General features: G+C 41.4%; 2 protein-coding genes across 9 annotated transcripts in view; one reads left to right on the top strand and one right to left on the bottom strand.

Moving 5' to 3' along the window:
* Window positions 1-4560, top strand: part of LOC143021338 (uncharacterized) — a 51723-nt gene extending 47163 nt beyond the window's left edge. For 7 of the 8 annotated variants that reach the window (XM_076178767.1, XM_076178764.1, XM_076178766.1 and 4 more), the window contains 3 exons: window positions 1060-1101; window positions 1217-1368; window positions 3327-4560. In XM_076178767.1, coding sequence (XP_076034882.1) covers window positions 1060-1101; window positions 1217-1368; window positions 3327-3566 — 434 coding nt within the window. In that variant the 3' untranslated portion in view covers window positions 3567-4560. The remainder of the gene's footprint in view (window positions 1-1059; window positions 1102-1216; window positions 1369-3326) is intronic. The other variant, XM_076178763.1, reaches the window with a different exon arrangement.
* Window positions 4561-4598: 38 nt separating this feature from the next.
* LOC143021340 (stromal cell-derived factor 2) lies at window positions 4599-22726 on the bottom strand. The gene is made up of 4 exons (XM_076178768.1): window positions 22549-22726; window positions 16661-16856; window positions 13790-14011; window positions 4599-4987 (listed from the first exon to the last, which is right to left on the bottom strand). The coding sequence occupies exons 1-4, from the start codon at window positions 22616-22618 to the stop codon at window positions 4816-4818; spliced, it is 660 nt and encodes a 219-aa protein (XP_076034883.1). The 5' UTR covers window positions 22619-22726; the 3' UTR covers window positions 4599-4815.
* Window positions 22727-22924: the final 198 nt, after the last annotated feature.

Genomic DNA, 22924 nt, shown 5'->3' with positions numbered 1-22924 from the left:
CATTCAATGGGAATTTTGTCAAATAATTTGTATGTTTTCAGTTCTAGATATGAAATAGTATAATAGAAACAATGTCTCAGCAGACATAACTATACAGCTGTGTAAATATTTTGGTGATGCCTAAATTCCCAACTTGTACTAATTAGGTTTTGGTAAGTGGAATCATGCTTGGGACCAATGATGGGCACTGTACTTGCTTGTGGTGGTCTTGCAAGACAGGAAAGCTGCTCATTTACAAAACTCATCAACCCTTCAGCTCCATCGGAAGGTGCAGCCCTGAGGGGCTGGCTCTTGGTTCCCAGACTGGGTCCAAGTACTCTCTCTTTCAACTTCAGCTGTATTTCTTGCATTTTTTTCACTTGTGGAGAACTAACAACTGGTGACTGGTCTCCTCTCCCTACAGCTTTGAGCTAGTAACATAGAAACAGTTCATCACTGATGCACCACAGACAATAGTTCACAGTTTCTTTCCATAGAGATCTGTGGGAGATTCCAAAGACTGTTGTCAGCCATTGTGGGTTTTCCACTCGGTGGAACTTGAGGCAATAATTGATTTATTGGATCATGTTTTTGATTAGGAGTTTTTATAATTACAAATCCTTTGAAGAGTGAAGGCTTGATGAGTTGGATCATGCCTCTAATTTAAAGTTTTTGTAATTATATACCATTTTAAAGAGTGGAGGCTTAGGGGACAAACTTACACTACACTACAGACGCTCCTCAACTTACGTTTTAGTTACGGTCCGAACGGCCGAACGTAAGTTGAAAATGAACGTAAGTTGTTACTGTACTATACATCCGTAAATTCTATTACCGTATCTTATAAAACACCCCTAAATCATTAATTATACACATAACATTGTAAAATAATAACATTAATTTCAAATAAATTAAATTCAAGCAACATAATTTGAGATGGTGGAGGAGGAGGCAAGGCATGTTCAGTTTGTCGTTTGTGCAATGTAAACAATGGACGCAGCGTCATGCGCAAGTATCGTTTGAACTACGGAGAGCGCGCTAAACTAAAAAATTCACTCAATTTTTTTTTTTTTTTTACAGTCAGTTCAAACGTAAAATCGAAAAAACGTAAAACGGATGAACGTAAGTAGAGGAGCGTCTGTATAAGTCATGATACTCATAGGATAAAATTTCAACAGGCATATAGAGACATGGTATTCCAAGATTTCCTTTAATGTATCATATTCTATATTTTCAGGTCAAAGCCTCCCATATCCATGCCCCTTCTGTGAAAAAGCCTACACATCTTGGGGTTTCCGCAGACGTCACATCAAAGGTTACCACACGTCTTCCCCTGAGTTGCCATGCAAGTGGTGCTATTCTGTCCTTCCTTCCCATCAAGACTGGGAGGTAAGATTCATGTTTTCATTTTTTGGTGTCCTAAGGACATTGTGGATGTTACTCTTAATGAGGATCATGACTGTTGATATTAATTAGTTCAGTATTTAGAATGATTGCTTTTAAGAAAGTGGTATGAGTATAAAATATCTTGTCCATTCTATATTTGCCTGTTGCTCATAATAATCAGATATTGAACATACCCATTCACAACTTTATTGAGGAACTTACCTGATTCTCCTTTACACGAATATATATATATGCATGAATACCAAGAGAAGCTGAGATAAGTGTGGGAAGTGGTGCAAGATGGAGTAGAGGTAGGAGTGGAGGAGGAATGGGTGTGTTCCAAGGAAGGAGTGACAAGATGTGCAAAGATGGTATGTGGAACAAGGAAGATGTGAGAGAATAGAAGGAAGGGTAGTGAGTGGTGGGATGATGAAGTGAAGAAGGTTGTAGGAGAAGAAGTGAGCATCCAGGGATGGGTTGCAAAGTAGGATGAGAGAAACATGAGAGGTACGAAGAAAAAAAGAGAAGCAAAACAAAAGATAAAGGAGAGCAGATGTAAAATGGAGGAGTGTGACAGAAAATTTTGAAAGTAATAAAATGATTGTTACTTGCAGTGAAGGTCAAAACGATGATGATTTGAATCCTGCTCAGGGCGAGTGTTAGGGGCACCATCCTAGCCTTTCAATGGGGGGGGGGGGGGCAGTTTGTGACGTTAAACCAAACCATCATTAAAAAGATGTTTTGGTGTTTTGGAAGTAAATTCAACTCTTTAATACAAGTAAGATTCTCGCACACAGCATTGGATGCCCTTGCATTAACCTCTCACACCATTCCATCCATGTAAAAATTGAACAGCCAAGGCAATATAACACATCCCTGGCAAAGTCCCACCTCTACCTCAGACCACTCACTCTTTCCATTTCCGATTCTAACACAGGCTCTACTACTCTCGTGTTTTTGGGAAATTAAATAAAATTAGTGTTAGCATTTTTTTCTTGCCTCTGTTTGTTGTCTAGTGTTCAGAAATGGCTGAAATCAAACTAAAAACCGTTTGTTTGGGCCAGAGACCCCCTTAGAAAAGAAATTAGGGGGTCTGCTGGGGGCCTGGAATGCATCCCACCTGTACAACATAAAATAAGTTTCATAATCTGACAATTCAGTAACCGACAGATGTTATAGGTACACAATCCTGTTGGTTATCAAGGTATTCCTGTACTCTTTAAATCCAGTACTACATCGAACCAGTGGAGGGACATCTGATACTGTTGATGTTTATTTTGTGTATTTTTTTTATGCTGGAGAGGTTTTGGTGTACTGGTTTGTGTTGGAGAGTGTGGTATATGTGAGGTAGAACCCACATGTAACATGTTTTGCACTCAGGAGGTGCTAGAAATTTATAGGTTTTGTGCATATAGGATGTGTCTGGAACCAGATTGGGTACTCGTACATCTCTGACTAGAGGGAGATGGTGTGGGAGGGGAGGCACCATGGTACTGACCTCCGTATGTAAAAAGTCAGAAATAAGAGTGGGGAAATAAGATTGGTGAGAAGTGATATGAAAAGTACAAGTGAATTTCTGGGCCCAAACCAAAGATCAACATCTTAAGGTCATGCCTGCATCCAGAGATGGGATCATGTCACCTCATATATGAGTGGCATCACAATCATGGTGCATGGGATGGGGGTGTCCTCCATTCGATATAACAGTCTCTTATGGGCATGACATGGTAGCTCCCCCTGTACCCTCTATGAATAGTAGTAACTTAACCAGCCAACTTATCGTGGAATATCCCTTAAAACTGTTGAATAACACTTTACAAGCTATTTATGTACATGTATTCCGGTATCTACCAACACTTTTGAATTTTGTAGAGCCAAGAAAGGCCCTCTACATAGCAAATGGGTTAAAATTTAGAAACCTTGAATCTAATTATTGCCTTCTCTGGACTCTTCCCCTACAGGAACATGTAACTCGCACGCACAACCTATCGATGGGTGATGCAAGGAATGGCCTGTTGATTCTAGAGGAGGCACATATGGTCCTGCAGATTGCACAGCCAACTCGTATTGACTCCCTCATGGAACTCATCAAGAACAAGAAAGATAAGGATAAGGATGAAGAGAACAAGGATGGGGATCATAAGGACCACGGGGAGAAGCAGAAGGGGGGAGACAGTGCCAGAGCCGAAGGCAGCAAGTGAAAGAAGGGTTGAGGATTTAGTAATCCAAATTAATCACCAGTGATAATTGAAATGGCACGTTTTATTACTGCACTAATGTGCAAATAAGGATGGCTACTGGTCTTGCATTCTCAGTGAAAAAATGACTGACATACTTAGGTATTCGTTTTCATTTGTTCTATTGATTTTTAGATAGCTTCACATCAGAGCTCAGGATGAGATGGAAATACTTCGTCTTTCACACTATTATAAAGTTCAGAAAAAAATTATTTTACAATAATATAGTAGGATGTAGAAATTCTTAAACTATGGGATATCATCATCCTTCCCAATAAAGTTCCATTTATTCATTCATGTGAGGAAACATTTCTGTAATTTTCTTATATCTGTATTACATTTTTTTTGTAAATTGTATCAGATGCTGACAGCTTAGTCTGTATTGCAGTGTTAAGTGTATGAATCACAAGCACAGTACCTCTAGCCTTGTTTTTAAGTGAGCATGTGTTTATTTATTGTGTGTTAACTCTTAAAATTAACAATGTAAATATGTAGGATCCACTTCTGAATATTCCTAAAAAAAGAAAAAGAAAGAAAAAAATCTATATATAAAATACATGTATATATATATACTAGAGTCAAACACAGGATTTTCACATCTAATTGAACTGTTGTGATATTAAGTGAATTATAATTCTAGGGTGGTTTTCCTTTTTAGTTGAAAGCCACAATACTTAGTTCCATGTTGAGTGTACAAGTTGCAAGTTGAATGCATTTATGCAATTCCTCTCCCCCCTCACACACACACACACACCTTCCAATCCAGGTAAAAGGATTTCCCTCTAATGTTGAATAGTCCTTTTTTTATCCACGATTTGAGCAAAATGTTGAAATAATTTGCAGAATTGTAGTAGAGGTGCATTTGACATAGCAAGCCTGTATTTTTTCACAAAGTTAAAAACACTTATTTTTGTATATCACAGAATAGAAATCCTGACCAATAAAATATAATACCTGATGAGTGTTTAATAAGGATACTAGAGCCAAATACATGTGTAAAAAGGTTTAATAAGTTTATTAAGAAGGAAAAAAGTGACTGTACAGCATACTATTTTCAACAAATATATGCAACTTTAGACTTTTCCAAAGAAGAGGCTGACTAAACAATATAATTTGACTTTCATTTGTAATGCCACATGTGAATACACATACATAGTACTTGGAAAATATTGTCTTATGATAAGTTGAAAAAGTTAGCACAATACAGAAGAAACTAAAGCTCAGATGGGTCATGAAACAGATGTTGAGATTCCATGGATGCTGGTTTGATGAAAATACCTTCCTTCGTCTGCCATTTAGCTTGTATTCCTGGTCTTGCTATTCCAATAACCTCATTCTGCCCGTGAATTGGACGGCCATACTGCTGACTTGTGACCCCAAGGTATCTGTTAAAGAAAAATACCCAATCAGTAAACTGCTTCCAATATAATACAAGGTATTGGGGTGAGAAATCTTGTAAACATATCTCCTTCATCCCTCCTCTGTACTTGTTAACATGCCAGCCTTGGGTGGTATCAGATGATTCCCTCAATCCCCTATACACAATCAAAGAATAGATCTTCCCTCAAAATTTATACCCTGCAGGAAAATTAGATCGGAGCCTAATACAATTAAACGGATGATGGATAGATTGGAATAAAAAAAGGGCTTTATGTTAGAATGAAAAGGGTAGAAACACTAAGACTAGGTATAATGAAGGAGAAAGAATGTAGATTGAGAGATGCGAGTAAATGCCGGGGGGTGTTTAAAAAGTGTATGGGGCAGAAATATGGAACATAAGAGGAGGAGTTTGAATGTGTTTGAGATGAGGTGCCTGAGATGTATGATGGGGGTTACTAGGCTGGATAGCATGAGAAATGAGGAGGAGAACGGGGTTGGAAAGAGTCGGGAGATAGGGTTGATGAAAGAGTATTGAGATGGTTTGGACACTGGTTTGGACACGGAAAGAATGAGTAAAAGAGGTGTGGAAGGCTGCGGTGGAAAAAGTAATCATGCAGGGTCGACCTAAGATGAGATGGATGGGGTAAAAGAGGCTTTGGGAAAGAGGGAATGTCTGTTGAGGAAGAATGGGAGAGGACAGAAGATAAGGGTGAATGGAGAATGGTTGTGTATGGATGATATGATGCATGAGGGAGTATGTGCGAGAAGTAAATTGACAAATCCCGAAGGGAATTCTCCGCATCTACTTTTCTGCATGAGAGATGGAGGGGAGGGAGGGTGTCACCAGTTTAATGAAGCGACTGCTGTGGATGTGCTGTATCTTACAACATTGCTTCTGACCCAAGGCAGTGGGCGAGATGCAGGGATGATCTGTCATCCAGGAGGTGCCAAGATGAGAGGGAGGGTGGAGGGGAGTGGAGTAGGTTAGTGATGAAATGGGTGGGAGTGGTTTTATGCCTTTGTTTTCTGGCTATCTCCCTTATGAGGGGGGAAATAGCCTTTGGTATATGTATGTATAATGAAATGACTAGATGGATTAAAAAGAATGTGTGCAGAGTAAAACATAACAATGAAATTAATGGTGCCAGACAAGTGATGTCTTGATAAATACAGAGGAAAAAATGAGGAAAGTTGTTAAACATTTTCTCTTGGTACTTACAAAAGACAGGATGGATATAGTATCTGATTGCAACCTGATCTTCAGTGGGGAAGAAACTGACTTAGTAGTATCAACATTAGCATGAAAGATGCAACCAAACAAACTTATATACATACATACATATACCAAAGGCTTTTTCTCCCTTACACAGGGGGTATCCAAAAAGAAAAAGGCATAGAAATCACTCCCACCCTCCTATCTTGGCACCTCCTGGATGACGGGTCATCCCTGCATCCTGTCCACTGCCCTGGGTCAGAATCAGTGTCACAAGACACAGCACATCCACAGCAAGGCCACTTCATAAATTCAGCGACCCCCCATCTCCGTCCCCTTAAAGCTACAAAATCCCCAGGTCCAGGTAAAATCATCCCAAGAGTGCAAAATTGAAATCTGTGAGTATTTCGTAAGTTGACACCGGACAATGGAGAGAGTGGTTTGAGGTAAAGGTGGGACTTCGCCAAGGATGCGTTATGTCGCCCTGGGTGTTCAACTTATACATGGTGCAAAAGGTAAATGCAAGGGTAGTGGATCAGGGATTGGAGATGTTAAAGAAAATGGAGAAGAGCGGGAGGTGAGCCAGCTGTTGTTTGCGGACGACACTGCGCTTGTGGCAGAGTTTGGGAGAGTATGTGATAGAAGAAAGCTAAAGATAAATGTGGGTAAAAGTAAGGTGATGAGATGGACAAGGGGTGAAAGTGGCAGTAGACTGGAAGTGAGCATTAAGGGAGAGCGACTGGAGGAAGTGGATAGTTTTAGATACTTGGTTGCAAATGTGGCAGGAAAAGGTGGAGTGGAGGTAGAATGTAGATTGAGAGAAATGAGTAAATGCCTTGGTGGATTAAAGAGTGTAATGAGGAATAGACATTTGGAAATGGATGCTAAGAGGAGACTGTATGAAGGAGTGATTGTGCCAACAGCACTGTTTGGGGCAGAAACATGGAACGTAAGAGAGAAGGAGTTTGAATGTGTTTGAGATGAGGTGTCTGAGAAGTATGATGGGGGTTACTAGGCTAGATAGAGTGAGAAATGAGGAGGTGAGGAGGAGAACAGGGCTGGAAAGGGAGTTGGGAGATAGGGTTGATGAAAGAGTATTAGGATGGTTTGGACACATGGAAAGAATGAGTGAAGAAAGACTAGTAAAGGAGGTATGGAAGGCAGATGTGGAGGGAGTGAACATGAGGGGACGTCCTAGGATGAGGTGGATGGATGGGGTGAAGGGGGCTTTAGGGAAGAGGGGAATGTCTGTTGAGGAAGGACGGGAGAGGACAGAAGACGGGTGAATGGAGAATGGTTGTATATGGAGGATGTTGTGATGCATGAGGTGGAATGGGGGGGGGGGTGAGGTAGTATGTGTGAGCAAAATTTGACGCAGCACGAAGGGATTTCTCCCCGTCTTCTCCTTCTATGCAATGGGGAGATGGAGAGGGGGGGTCGCCGATTTAATGAAGCGGCCTTGCTGTGGATGTGCTGTGTCTTGTGACACTGCTTCTGACCCAGGGCAGTGAACAAGGTGCAGGGATGACCCGTCATCCAGGAGGTGCTAAGATAAGAGGGAGGGTGGAGGGGTGTGGAGTGTATTCAGGGATGGAATGGGTGGGAATGATTTTATGCCTTTTCCTTTTTGGCTACCTCCCTTGTAAGGGGGAAAAAGCCCTGGTATATGTATGTATGTATGACACTGGATTTCTGCCTATTTCTTGGGGGCGGGCAAACATTGTTCCTGTATTCAGTATGGAATGGGTGGGAATGATTTTATGCCTTTTTCTTTTTGGCTACATCCCTTGTACGGGGGAAAAAGCCTTGGTATATGTATGTACAAGCACAGTCCAATCAGTATGACATCAATAGATAAAATCCTGGAATTATTAATAGCAAATATTATCAAGGAACATACATATATATACACATACCAAGGCTTTTCCCCCCTTACAAGAGAGTTGATGATAGCAAATACAGTGTTTTGGAAGAAAGTCAAGCATAAGTACACATGGGAGAGGGTGGTGGAGGGAAAGGTGGTAGATAGAGCTTTAATGGACTATGTAGTGGTAAATAGGATTATGATAGGAAGAGTTAGGGATGTACATGTGCTAAGGGGAGAGGGTGGGGGAATATCAGATCATTTTCTGGTGGAAGGTAAGTTGAGAGTGGAGGACAGATGGAGGAAGAGGAAAGGGACAAAAGGTAGGAAGGTGCTTAGAGTGAACTCTCTAAACGAAGAGGAAGCTGAAGGAGGAGTGGGAGGGAGTGGAGGTAGGTGTGGGGGAGGAATGGGGATGGTTCAAGGAGGGAGTCACAAAGTGTGCAAGGATGGTGTGTGGAACAAGAAGGTCAGGAGGAAATAGAAGGAAGGGTAGTGAATGGTGGGATGAGGAAATGAAGAAGGTTGTAGAAGAGAAGAAGCGAGCTTTCACAGATTGGTTACAAAGTAGGACGAGGGAGTCATACGAGATGTACAGGGAAAAGAAAAGAGAAGTAAAGAAAAAGGTAACGGAGGCAAAGAGGATAGCAGATGTAAAATGGGGTAAGAGTATGACAGAAAATTTTGAAAGTAATAAAAAGATGTTTTGGAAAGAAATTAAGAGAGGAAGAGGAGGCGAATCAAGTAGAGAAGAAAAGGTAAATGGTGCAGATGGAGAGATGATAATGGAGGAGAAGGCAGTAAGGGGAAGATGGGCAGAATATTTTAGGGAGTTGCTTCATGTGAAGGAGGATAGGGAGGGAAAGATAGCTGCAGTGGGAAATGCTAAGAAAATGAGAGTGATGAGTGAGGAAAATGGAGGAGAAATAAGGAAGGATGAAGTGAAGGCAGCAGTTAAGATGATGAAAGCAGGTAAGGCACCTGGTCTGGATGGATGCCATGCAGAATGTCTTAAAACAGGGGGTATAGTGATGGTGGACTGGTTGGCGAGGTTATTTAATGTTTGCTGGAGAGAAGGTAGAGTGCCAGAGGACTGGAGGAGTGCGTGTATAGTTCCACTTTACAAGGGAAAGGGGGACAAGTGTGAATGTAGTAGTTTCAGAGGGATTAGCTTGTTAAGTGTAGTTGGGAAGGCTTATGGGAGGATCTTGATTGAGAGGATTAGGAGAGGAACAGAGGGAGTAATTGGTGAGGAACAGTGTGGGTTTAGGACAGGTAGAGGTTGTGTAGATCAGATTTTTGTGGTAAGACAGATATGTGAGAAAGCTATAGGTAAGGGGAAGGATGTTTTCTGGGCCTTTATGGATCTGGAAAAGGCTTATGACAGGGTAGACAGAAAGGCACTGTGGGAGGTTATGCGGATATACGGGATAGGAGGAAAGCTTCTGGGAGCTGTCAAGAGTTTTTATGAGAGTAGTAGAGCTTGTGTCAGGATTAGAAATGGAGAGAGTGAGTGGTTTGAGGTAAAGGTGGGACTTCGTCAGGGATGCGTTATGTCACCCTGGCTGTTCAACTTATACATGGATGGGGTGGTGCGAGAGGTGAATGCAAGGGTAGTGGGTCAGGGATTGGAGATGGTTAAGGAAAATGGAGAAAAGTGGGAGGTGAGCCAACTGTTGTTTGCGGACGACACTGCGCTTGTGGCAGGATCGGAGGAGGGATTGAGGAAGTTGGTGACAGAGTTTGGGAGAGTGTGTGATAGAAGAAAGCTGAAGATAAATGTGGGTAAAAGTAAGGTGATGAGATGTACAAGGGGTGAAAGTGGCAGTAATCTGGAAGTGAGCATTAAGGGAGAGCAACTGGAGGATGTGGATAGTTTTAGATATTTGGGTGCAAATGTGGCAGGAAAGGGTGAAGGTGGAGGTAGAATGTAGATTGAGAGAAGCGAGTAAATGCCTTGGTGGTTTAAAAAGTGTAATGAGGAATAGGAATCTGGGAATGGATGCTAAGAGGAGACTGTATGAAGGAGTGATTGTGCCAACAGCACTGTATGGAGCAGAAACATGGAACATGAGAGAGGAAGAGAGAAGGAACTTGAATGTGTTTGAGATGAAGTGTCTGAGAAGTATGATGGGGGTTACTAGGCTAGATAGAGTGAGAAATGAGGAAGTGAGGAGGAGAACAGGGGTGGAAAGGGAGCTGGGAGATAGGGTGGATGAAAGAGTATTAGGATGGTTTGGACACATGGAAAGAATGAGTGAAGAAAGACTAGTAAAGGAGGTATGGAAGGCAGATGTGTAGGGAGTGAACATGAGGGGACGTCCTAGAATGAGATGGATGGATGGGGTGAAGGGGGCTTTGGGGAAGAGGGGAATGTCGGTTGAGGAAGGACGGGAGAGGACAGAAGACAGGGGTGAATGGAGAATGTTGTGATGCATGAGGTGGATTGGACAGGGGAATGGGGGTGAGGTAGTGTGTGTGAGCAAAAATTTTTGACGTAGCCCGAAGGGATTTCTCCCCATCCTCTCCTTTATATGGGGGGACGGAGAGGGGGGGTCACCGATTTAATGAAGCGGCCTTGCTGTGGATGTGCTGTGTCCTGCGACACTGCTTCTGACCCAGGGCAGTGGACAGGGTGCAGGGATGACCCGTCATCTAGGAGGTGCTAAGATGGGAGGGAGGGTGGAGGGGTGTGGAGTGTTTTTGGGGATGAAATGGGTGGGAATGTTTTTGTGCCTTGTCCTTTTTGGCTACCCCCCTGGTAAGGGGGAAAAAAGCCTTGGTATATGTATGTACAAGGGAGGTAGCCAAAAAAGGAAAAGGCATAAAACCATTTCCACCCATTCCATCCCTAAACACACCCCACACCCCTCCCTCTTATCTTAGCACTTCCTGGATGACAGTTCATCCCTGTACCTTGCCCACTGCCCTGGGTCAGAGGTAGTGTCGCAAGACACAGCATATCCACAGCAAGGCCGCTTCATTAAATCAGCGACCCCCCCCTTTACAACATCTGCCTTCCATACCTCTTTTACTAGTCTTTCTTCACTCATTCTTTCCATGTGTCCAAACCATCCTAATACTGAAAATCCATGTGAACAAGTTGTATAGACACGGTAAAGGAAACATGGACTGGAGGTGAAGCTTTTATTTTAGAATGCTCAGGAGCACGGAAGTAAAAGCAGCCGTAACATCGGGAACGAAGATTGGTGACATAATAAAAAGCGGGACTAAGATGAGGGGGAGAAAAGACAGCGTTGTATATAAGATCCCATGCACATCATGCGATAAAGCATACTATGGAGAGACTAAGAGGGGCCTTGACACTAGAATCAGGGAGCATAAGGCCGACCTCCGTCACCATAGACTCACCAACGCAATGGTGGTGCATGTTGACGAATCTGGGCACCTCCCACAATGGAACCGAGCCGAGATTCTACACGAAGGTATGGATAAAAAGACCAGAAAATCTATAGAAGCTGCGTACATCACCACTCGTCCGAATATCAACAATAAGGCTGGGAGCTTCACCTGGGCCAAATCTTCAGCTAATATAGCGCTTTCTGATTGGTTGTCTCAGCGGGCCAATCAGAACACAGCGCTATACGCTCGCACACCCCCTTGAGCCATATGACGTGTTTATAAACTCTGTATGTATCTAGTATGCTCATTCCTTTGAGAAAGTCGTTAGACGAAATGTCAGGAATAAAAGCTTCACCTCCAGTCCATGTTTCCTTTACCGTGTCTATACATCCTAATATTCTTTCATCAACCCTATCTCCCAACTCCCTTACCACCTGTTCTCCTCTTTACCTCTTCATTTCTCACTATCCAGCCTAGTAACCCCCATCATACTTCTCAGACACCTCATCTCAAACACATTCAAACTACTTCAAACTCAAGGAACATACAGAGGCATAATCTGATTCATGACTCACAGCATGGGTAAGTCATGTATAATCTTTTATCCTTTTACACTAGTGTCCACACAGCATCAGATAACAATTATGATGACCTGGACTTTGGCAAAGCATTGAAGAAGCGTGCAAAATGGGAGCATTCAGTCTGAAGCTTGTCCACTTGAAGACAGCCTGCCATAAGGAAGTATACTTAGTGTCACGCTTTCCAATGTGGTCATAAATAGTGTCATCGGTGTGCTTCCAGAAGGAGTTTATGGTAGCTTATGTGTTGCGAATGCCATTAATCGAGAGGAAAATGAAGTTAGCATCTAATAAGATCTCACAGTGGGCTACACCTCAGGGATAAAGACTGGCCATACACTTTTGCCACCCCCATGGTGTTCACCCTAATCCAAACCTATATTTCTACGAAAGAAGAATCTCTTGTGTCTCCCGAGGAAACAGTTCCTGGGACTAATGTTTGACAGCTGCCCGACTAGGGTACCTCACCTCCATTAGATGAAGGCAATGTCACTCCTTGGGGAGAATGGGAGGTAACAAAAAGAAGAATAGTGAGTGGTGGGATGATAAAATAAAGAAGATAGTAGAAGAGAAGCGAGGATTCAGGGTTTGGTTGCAAAGTAGGATGAGAAACATATGACAGGTACAAAGAAAAAAGGCCTTGCTATGGATGTGGTGTGTCTTGCGACACTGCTTCTGACCCAAGGCAGTGGACAGGGTGCAGGGATGACCCGTCATCTAGGAGGTGCTAAGATGGGAGGGAGGGTGGAGGGGTGTGGAGTGTTTTCAGGGATGGAATGGGTGGGAATGATTTTATGCCTTTTCCTTTTTGGCTACCTACCTAGTAAGGGGGAAAAAAGCCTTGGTATATGTATGTACAAAGAAAAAAGAAAAGAAGCAAAAGATAAAGGAGGCAAAAAGAAGAGCAGATGTAAAATGGGGGAAGAGTATGAAATTTTTTTAGCCTAGCACCGAGAGCCTTTTAGTCTGGTCCCTCAATGGCAACCTTGCTAGCATGGGCAACCCTCAACCCCCCTAAGCAGGGCATGGAGCAGGGGCTGAAGTCCCCTCTAGCCTCACTTCCCAGGTGGTCCTAAAGGGGAGGAGCTGGCAGATAAGGCAGATGAAAGAATACTAGGATGGTTTGGGCACATGGTAAGAGAGAATGAGGAAAGACTAGCAAAAAGTGTGGAAGGCAGAGGTGGATGAAGTGAACCTGAGGGATAGACCAAAAATGAGATGGATGTGGCGAATGGGACTTTGAGTAAAAGAAAAATTTATGTTGAGCAGAGAAGGGAGAAGGCAATAGATAGGTGTGAGTGGAGAGTGGTCATAAATGAAATATACATTGACATGGCCTAAAGGGATTTCTCCTCAGCCTCTCTATTTTAGCATACGAGGAGAAGGAGGAAGGGTTGCCATGTCACTGAAGCTGCTGGCCCTGCTGTGGATGTGATGTCTTGCTGCAATGCTTCTGACCCAGACAGTGGACAGAAGACAGGTATGACCCTCCAGGAGCTAAGATAAAAGCTAATTCCCTTGTAAGTTGGAAGAAGCCTATTGGTATACAGATAGAATAGGGTTACTTTGCATTGTCATCCTGCTAAAAAAATTGTCAGCCATTTCCTGTCATTGTTGTGGATGCCTGTCTTTATGATTTCGTTTGACAGTACTCCTGTCCTACATCTCCTACTATATACCTTCTCTAGATCTATAAACCACATATAATACCTTCTTTTTCTCACGTGTATACTTACCAAATACAGAAAATTGATTTATACACGGGACTGCTAATACAACTTATACATACACGTCAGTGTCCACGTGGCGTAACATGATGGCTTCATCCCGCTCCCAGTAGTCACCATCACAAATCACAACCCAATTATCTCCCGAGTCTCCTTCACCTCCTTCTCCAAATGCAGATATTTCTTGCTGGTCAGACAGGGGTGATGAGAAGTGGTGGGAGTGGAGGTTTCTTGAAGTAGCTAAGTGCTGCAGACGAATGTTTTGTCCACATGATATGGACTCTCTGAAACATGAAGAGCTATGTATAACGAGGCTAATTTTGTCAAGTCAATTACAAAATCTTTATCAATCAATACACTGCTCCATTTATCTCTTGCACGAGACCTGCAGTCCCCAGGAAAGCAATCCTGGCCACCAGCTCAGCTCCTTCCTAAGTAATTTAATGATGAGGTTATATCTTGCTGTCTAACATGGGTGAGTGTAGGGCATTGCAGTCTGAGATGAATTGTGTCTTCTGTATGGTGATTACATGTGGGGTAACTGGAGTCTGTTGCCTGGTCAGTTTTGTGTTGATCCTTTAATGTAAGGCGGTGACCTGAACAGAGGCATGTTTTAGAGTGATTTCTCTACTGGGTTGATTTCTTGGGATTGGGTTTGGTTTGTTTGAAGTATTGAATTTGGCACTGTTGTAGACTGTTTTGAGTGTCTTTTTGTATGGATATATTGTGAAGTTGTTGTTGTCGTTCCCTAGACTGTCTGTCTGAGCAGTCCCGTCTCCCCAAGGAATGCCACAGCCAAAACTGGGTTTTCCCACAAATCCTTTATAGAGTGTATGTTGTGTTGTTTGCGTGCATGATTGTGTATAATGCAGTCTTCCATTATGTGTTGTATGGTATGGGGTGAAGTGTTACATCCTGGGCAGCTGTTCACAATGCGGTCATCCAGCCTCTTCTGGTAGCTTAGAAGTGCTGGGTGGTGGCCGCACCGCAGTCTGGCCAGGTGGACTCTGTCCTTTCGTGGGGGAGAGGATTCAGAAGGGTGGATATCAGGGGGTCTGGCATGCAGCAGTGTGTTGTCTTTCAGTGTGTTAATGGAGCGGTGAGTGATATGATTATGAATATGTTTCTGGAGGCTGGTATTTGGTGGTTGTGGAGGAAGAGAAGAGAGTATCTGTGTGTGATACAGGTCTTTGGGTGTTGTTTTAATGTTTCTGGGTGCGTGTGGGTGTTCTGCTATGTAGTGTAGCGGGTGTGATGTGTTTGTGGTGGCTGCGGCAAGTGTTTGTGTGCCTCTCATGTCGAGGTGGTCCTTGACTTTGAGGACTTTTGTTTCATGGTGTAAATGGTCTGTAGGTGTTGTATTTGTGCAGCCTGTAATTGTTTTTAGGGCTTTGTTTTGTATGATTTGAAGGGTGTTGTGGTGTGTCACTCCACAACTTCACAATATAGGAGCCCTGCATGGGCTCCTATATTGTGAAGTTGTGGAGGCAGGTTATTGTAGGTGTTCATGTGGAATACTGTTAGGGCTTTCTTTATGCCAATATATCAAGAGTGGGAGGGTTCTCAAGTGTAGAACTGTACTTATTCTCATGTGCTTACAGGAAAGTTTTGGTTTCCTAGTGGAGTTCTTTTAGTGTAACCAATGACAATGGTCAACAAAGAATTGTTTTGTTTTTATGTATTTTTGCATTCTAAATCCAAAAATATCCTAAAAAATAAATTAACAAATGAATACATATCCCAAGGACTTTTCCCCCTTTACAAGGGAAGTAGCCAAAGTCATAAATCCACTCCCACCCATTTCATCTCCACTCCCATTCATTACCCCTCCCTCCCTCTTTTCTTGGCTCCTCCTGGATAACAGGTCATCCCCACATCTCGCCCACTGCCCTGGTAAATAAACAACAAATAAATAAAAAATTTATTAACCATAGGTTCTGTGCTCCAGTACACTCCTGTTATTTGACATTATGTACAGTTTGTTACAGAAATGAGCCAACTGCAATTATGTTTGAGATTTTTTTTTCTCATTTGAGGATGGCCTGCTATTCTGCAATGTTCAGCCTGCTATGGAGGAACTTGGTCACAAATATAACACAAATGAGAGGCATTTGTTTACCGACTCTTCCAAAGTAAGACTGAAAGCAGTCCTACTCCATAATGGAAACATGTTTCCTTCTGTTCCTCTGGCTCATGCAGCTACCCTCAAGGAAACTTACAAGAGTATGAAGCTTCTGTTGCAAAAAATTAAGTATAAGGAATGTCAATGGAATATCTGTGGTGACCTTAAGATTTTGGCACTTTCACTCAGAATGCTTCCTCTGAATATCAGTCAGGATAAAAAAAAAAAAAAAAAAAAAAAAAAAAAAATCACTATAAGAAGAAAATGTGACCAAAATGATTATTGATTCCAGAAGAAAATAATACCATTAGTACTCCACTTGTTGATCCTGAAAAAATCTATATATGTAAATGTGAATGACTGCATTGCAGACAACTGGTCAGGATGCAACACTTCACCCCACACTACACTACACATTATGGAAGACTGCACTGTATATTATCGCATGCCAACTACATGGTGTTCCTCAGAAAGACGGGACTGCTCAGCCAGACAGTCTAAGGAATGACAAGAACTGAAAAATGAAATAATACACTGTAGTTTGAAGCTGTTTGTGCTTGTACATTATAACTGCTTGTAAAAGAAAACAAGGGTAAGTATCTAATAGAGGATATAACTACAACACCACACAAGTTTCACTAGGCCTGAAAAACTAAGGTAAGCATTTTTCAAAGTTGTACAAAAATGAGTATTATTTTTAAACCACTAATCAACCTTTACATAAGACATTATACAAGGTTATACAGTAATCTAAGCTCACCACATTGAACAAGTTTGTTGGTCTAACCATTATCATGTCCCAGATACTTACCCCCTTTTGCAAAGTTGTTTACTGGTCCCTTTAATAATCCAGTTGGAGTTATGGTCATCCTGTGATTGTGATCCTGTGACTGACTGCTGACCTGATCCAGATCCATATTTCACATCATGGGAATGGAGTCGTACCTTGTAGTATGTGTTATACATCTTGACCACTGACCCACAGGAGACATGCTGTGTTCCTCGCCCTGTTAAAAGAATATATATAGATTAAACAAATAAGAAGAATAAATGCAGCGCAACTGAAGACCTGTACTAAGTAGCAGAGGGGGTAGTGGCTGTTTACTGGATGGCTAACCCAGCTGACTCAGCTAAGAGTTCGGCCATTTACTTATAAAAAACAAGTGTGCCATGCTGCATGTTCCACCACACATAATCTGCATAACTATGATTTTGATTTCACTCATAAAATTGGGACTTCATTGATGTAGGTCCATTGCATGTGAGGGATTTCACATTGGGAGATTCATACAAGACTGGTGTAAATTCTCCAAGACAAGTGCTCTAATAATAAATCAGTCACTCCTGGTCTCTTTCTCTCACAGAGGCCTTGTGGCCTCCAGGAAACCAACAACAGCCTATGGGTGGGACCATACGTCACTTAAACAAGAGTTATTGTGTTGTTGTCGGGGGATTATTAGTGTGGGGCAGTTTGAATCAGAGGCCTGGCCTATTCTGTGTTAGTACTGTTTTAATGATGCATGGTCCTGAGTGCAGGTGTGCTAGTGTGGTTCTTCAAATGAAATACAATGAGAGGACAGAGCCTTAATAATGCTCTAGCAAGCAAAATATTATACTAATAGTGGCTCCATCCTCACATGGCATTTCTTTTGATAGACTTGTAAGCAACTGCCAAATGCATACACAATGTGGTTCTATTCTGTTGTGGGAAAGTTCTCGGTGGGGCTTGTACACCCAGGAGGTCAGTGGCAATTCTAGGACTACGAAAGTGGGAGGGCCAGCTGAAAAACTGGGGGGTGCATGGTCCTCCCAGGCTCCCCCCTAGAATCGCCACTGCGTGTGACGCCATGACGCGGCCGGTATCACAGTAGTATTTACCAAGCGCTTTCGTGTGTTGCATCTTCAGTGCAAGAAGTACTTTTTGCACTATAGATGTGGTGTGCGGAAGCGTTCTGCTTCGTTGGTTTCTTTTTCCAGGTGGTCTGCTTTCCATAAGCGAACACATGTACCCGTGTTCTTATTAGCATATATATATATGTATGTGTATATATGTATATATATATAGAGAGAGAGAGAGAGAGAGAGAGAGAGAGAGAGAGGGGGGGGGGAGACGGAGAGCTGTTTATGGTTGGTATTTAGAATATAAAATGTAGTATTTATCAAGTTTTCGGTCCATTCACAACAGTGACATCGGTAAATGGCAAACATCAGGCGGTTTTGATCCTCAGGAAGGAGTGAAGACAACACTTCACCTCACCCCCGAAAGAGGTTTTGATTCGATTCTTTTAGACCCCGCCCCCTGAGTTAGGTATCTTCACGCCTACACGTAGTCTTCCAACGTTAACCAGAACAAAACCTCGAGTGCGCCTCCACGTATCAGGGTTTAATCAAACGAGATAAGAGATCAGTTGACTTCAATGACTTAACATCACTAACCTTTCAGCCAGGTGTTTTATATTTTAGACTTTTATTCGGGATGGTGCCAGACGATTTTATCTAATTTGGCTGGATCGAGAGGACAAAATTACTAGGCTCATCGGTTGAATGAAATCGCCAGGTACTAAGAAGGTGAGGAGCCTACGCCAGGAGGCGCGTAGCTGCGGTCCAAACCGTCACTTTTGCCCATTTCGCTTATGGGACTATTGGGGCTGGTAAGAGTCACTGCGGAATCAGAGAAGAGTGTGTGACTCGAACCCACAATTTGAATTAAAATGTTCCACGATGAACAATCGCATCATTGCCAATTTTGCGTAACTGCAGAAGGATGTGACTATAAATGTTTTTGTGCCTTGTCCTTTTTGGCTACCCCCCTGGTAAGGGGAAAAAAAGCCTTGGTATATGTATGTATGTATATGTCAATTTATTATTATTTACTATTTACTTGTTTGTTTATTATTTAACTATACCTATGCATTTATTTATGTATTTTATTTGTTATTTACATTATTATAGTTTTTATTTATTATTAATATGATTTTTTTTCGCATCCGACCTAGATATGGATCAAAAGGTCTCCTGTCGGCATGCTCCCCTTTGTAATCTTTGTACACATACATATACCAAGGCTTTTTCCCCCTTACAAGGGAGGTAGCCAAAAAGGAAAAGGCATAAAATCATTCCCACCCATTCCATCCCTGAATACACTCCACACCCCTCCACCCTCCCTCTTATCTTAGCACCTCCTGGATGACGGGTCATCCCTGCACCTTGTCCACTGCCCTGGGTCAGAAGCAGTGTCGCAAGACACAGCACATCCACAGCAAGGCCGCTTCATTAAATTGGTGACCCCCCTCTCCGTCCCCCATGCATAAAAGGATATGCAAAAAAAACTGGGGGGGGGGGGCATGGCCCTCCCAGACTCTCCCCCCCACTAGAATCGCCACTGCAGGAGGTCTCTTAATCCAACACTCGCCAACCACCACCAGTTCAGACATTTGGGCACAGGAGGCCAAACTCACTTCAGGAATTAGTGCCGTTTTATGTCCAGGGCTAATTCCCGAAGTGGAAGTGGGCTTATCTCCTGGGCCCAAATGTCTGCACAAGTGGCAGCTGGGAAGTGTTGGACTAAGAGACCTCCTGGGTGTATCTGAGGGTTATTTTTGATTGAACAACTGGGAGGAATGGGGTAGTCCCATAATGCGGGAAATGTGGACGTTTGGGAATGCTCAATGTGAGTAACTCGATTGGAATGGCTGACAAAGTACAGGGGATTAGATGGGTGAAGCCGTAGTCAGGGGGAGTAATGCAATGGGAGCCTGGTAGAATTTGAGCTGGTGGAGACATAAAACATCATTCTGAGCTGGACACTTTCCCATACGGGTTAGTTATTACTTGTGCTCCCCACTTTTGAACTTCCAGATGCTTTCCCATACAAGTTGCCAAGTGTCCCTAACCCAAAACTTAAATATATACACCAGAGAGAAAATTATCCTGGTCAAAATAATAGTAGGATTAACACCGCCAATCCTTACATTGCATTTTAAGTAAAATTGTGATGAAATTGTGGTGTTAGGAGAGAGAGAGAGAGAGAGAGAGAGAGAGAGAGAGAGAGAGAGAGAGAGAGAGAGAGAGAGAGAGAGAGAGAGAGAGAGAGAGAGAGAGAAAAAATGGAACTGCAACAATAGGTTTGAGACACCATTTTGTCCTCTATCCTGTCTCATCAATGTCAGTTTGACAGTGGCACTAACATTGTATACTGGGTGTTCCCCCACTCTAAGTTATGGAACTAAGTTTCATAATTTTCTTCAAACTGAAATTCCTCAACATCCCACATTCCAATCAGATGCCAAAACCAGCTGTCAACATCCCTGATGACCTCTAGAATCACAGGTACCACATTACTAAATGCTGTTTAGGTTAGGTAGGTATGGTTAGATGAATTTACCATACTTTAATTTCTTTGACCTCTGCATCTATCAAAATAATGATGGTGCCTCAAAGCTCCATTCATTAGTACAGACGCTCCTCTACTTACGTTCATTCGTTTTCTGTTTTTTCGATTTTACGTTTGAACTGACTGTAAAAAAAAATTTGTTGAGTGAATTTTTTAGTTTAGCATGCTCTCCATAGTTCAAATGATACTTACGCATGACGCTGCATCTATTGTTTACATGGTACAAATGACAGACTGAACGTGCCTTGCCTCATCCTCCTCCACCATCTCAATTTATGTTGCTTGAATTTTATTTGAAATTAATGTTATTATTTTACAATGTTATGTGTATAATTAATGATTTAGGGGTGTTTTATAAGATACAGTAATAGAATTTACGGATGTATAGTACAGTAACAACTTACGTCCATTTTCAACTTACGTTCGGCCGTTCGGAACGTAACTAAAACGTAAGTTGAGGAGCGTCTGTATACCACTTTTAGCAACTTTTTCTGCTGTTGATTTCCACCAAGAAAAATGTATATTACATTAATGTATTGTAATTTACTAAATGAATATTTAATTTTCTATTGTTATATTACATAGCTCTGCACCTCTAAAAATTTACCAAAATTACATTAGTCTCATTCACTTAGTCAATAAAGCATAAAAAATATGGTTAAGTGAGATTCCATTCGGATACTTCATTCAAACCATGACACATTATGGAAATTATTAGCTTGAAATTACAAAAATGCAAAATAGTGTTTAATTGCATGTCTGTACAATGTGATAGCACATCTTCAACTATATCAGCTGACAGAGCCCATCACTACAATCTATTTGAAATGTTACATAATATAATCCAAACACAAGGTAATGAATTTAATTCCATTAAGAAAATTTGGAAGGGACCCACTCCAGCAGGTGGTCAGGTTAGGTTAATGGTGCTTTATCAAAAATAGGTTAGGTTAATACCACTTGATCTAAAATAGCAGTCTTTCAGCAAGTAGCAACATCAGTGATCAACTGGTTGGTAGACACGAGAATAAACGATTTCCAGAAATATTTTTTCTTGTTGATTTTATACATTTTCAACAATTCTGATTTGCTTAGTTTTTGGAAAATACTCGTTTTTGTGTATTTTTTTTTGTTTTTTAAAAGATAAAAGCTACATAAAAAATGAGGCATTTCTAGCAATAACAAATGTTTGAATTTTTTTTTAAATGCATGAAAATCAACAGGAAAAAATATTTCTGGAGGTTGTGAATTATGTTGTACGAAAGTGCAATTTTACCAAATTGTATAACAAAACTTAACTTGTTTTCACTTAATAGTGTTCATGACAAAGTATAAACATGTAGAAGTTGAAAGCCTGATTAGAATACTACTGTGGGACCTCAATAGAAATAAGCCCCTATTTTTTTTTCTGCTGGACATAGGTACAGCAGCTGTACTCCAATTTTTTATGGCTAGGAGTACAATACTATTCTGAGCATGCATAAATGCAACTTCACAGCTTATGTCACTAATATTCATAGCTGATCATAACATAATGGCAAATACCGCACTGTATCAACTGTGCCGTATTTGGTATTATGATTGGCTACTACCTTACCTAACCAACTTAACCTACACTCCCTAACCAAATCTAACCTACCATACAGCTTAATGTTCTTGTTTGAACTGCATTATGCATCTCTTTAATCAAAATATATTTGGAATTAACTTCAAAATTCACCTAGAGTGGCTCATCAGCTTCAACCATTATGAATTTTGAACTTGAGGTGGGTGGAGCCGCGGAAGTGGAACTCAGTTCGCTCCTATGCAAACTGAGTACTGAAACTGAGTACAGCTGCTGTACCTCTAACCAGTTATTGGTTATCCCTTGTATATCATAATCTTACATGCAACTCAGTTTATATTCTTTACATTTTTTGATTACTTCATTTGTATATGTTATGACTTGAATTGCTAGTACAATTATTTTATACTAAAATTTAATCAAATCAAATGTTCTGACCCGTAGGCGTAGACGTTTTGACAGCAATACGGTGGAGTCCAGACCATGCAAGGACGTTCTTACGTGGAACGTTTCCACCGGACTTACTTAAATGTAAGCTTCCTTAAAAATAAGTAATTACCATTACGTTTGCCTGAAGTCATATTTGTATGCAATTGATGATATTTAGCTTTCCTAGTTCAATGTTCGGCCACATTCCCGGTAAATAGTACATCAACTTTTTTCAAAGTTAACGTACTTCAAATAAGATTTTAAAACCATATCAAACAAACTGGTACAGTAACTATTTGATAAACAAACTTACCAAGGACAACTGGCGCTGATATCAATGAGAAGATTACTATAGCTTTATATATACTCATCATCACAAGCATTGTTTTTGTCGACAAAACATTCACCTGCCACGCTACTCCTGTAACTCCCTCTAGCGACTAAAGGGTATTGTATATGTACACACGTCCATGCTCGTGATTGGACGTCGTGTTCATTCCATACGCCAATAAGAACACTTCTTGCTTTTGTGATGCAATCTCAGCTGATTGTTCCTTGAATATTATTGATTGAAAATATTACTTATGTTTACCAAAAAGAATAATTTTTCCTGTATAGAATATTACAAAACAAGACACAGTATATTTTATTTTCTTATATCTAAATCATGTACCTTGATATTGTTTATT

This window comes from Oratosquilla oratoria, chromosome 42 (genome assembly GCF_046742065.1).
Source record: "Oratosquilla oratoria isolate Oo_2021 chromosome 42, ASM4674206v1, whole genome shotgun sequence".
Taxonomy (NCBI): Eukaryota; Metazoa; Arthropoda; class Malacostraca; order Stomatopoda; family Squillidae; genus Oratosquilla; species Oratosquilla oratoria.
Note: the sequence above shows the minus strand (reverse complement) of the source record. Positions and strands in the feature narration are given on the sequence as shown.

What these genes read in the sequence shown, in the direction of transcription:
- LOC143021340 (XM_076178768.1), bottom strand. Translation starts at nt 22,618, where the DNA reads ATGCTTGTGATGATGAGTATATATAAAGCTATAGTAATCTTCTCATTG. An exon ending in ATCAGCGCCAGTTGTCCTTG is followed by an intron (nt 16,857 to 22,548) that starts GTAAGTTTGTTT and finishes TTCTTTTAACAG; the next exon opens with GGCGAGGAACACAGCATGTC. An exon ending in AAACAACTTTGCAAAAGGGG is followed by an intron (nt 14,012 to 16,660) that starts GTAAGTATCTGG and finishes TTCATGTTTCAG; the next exon opens with AGAGTCCATATCATGTGGAC.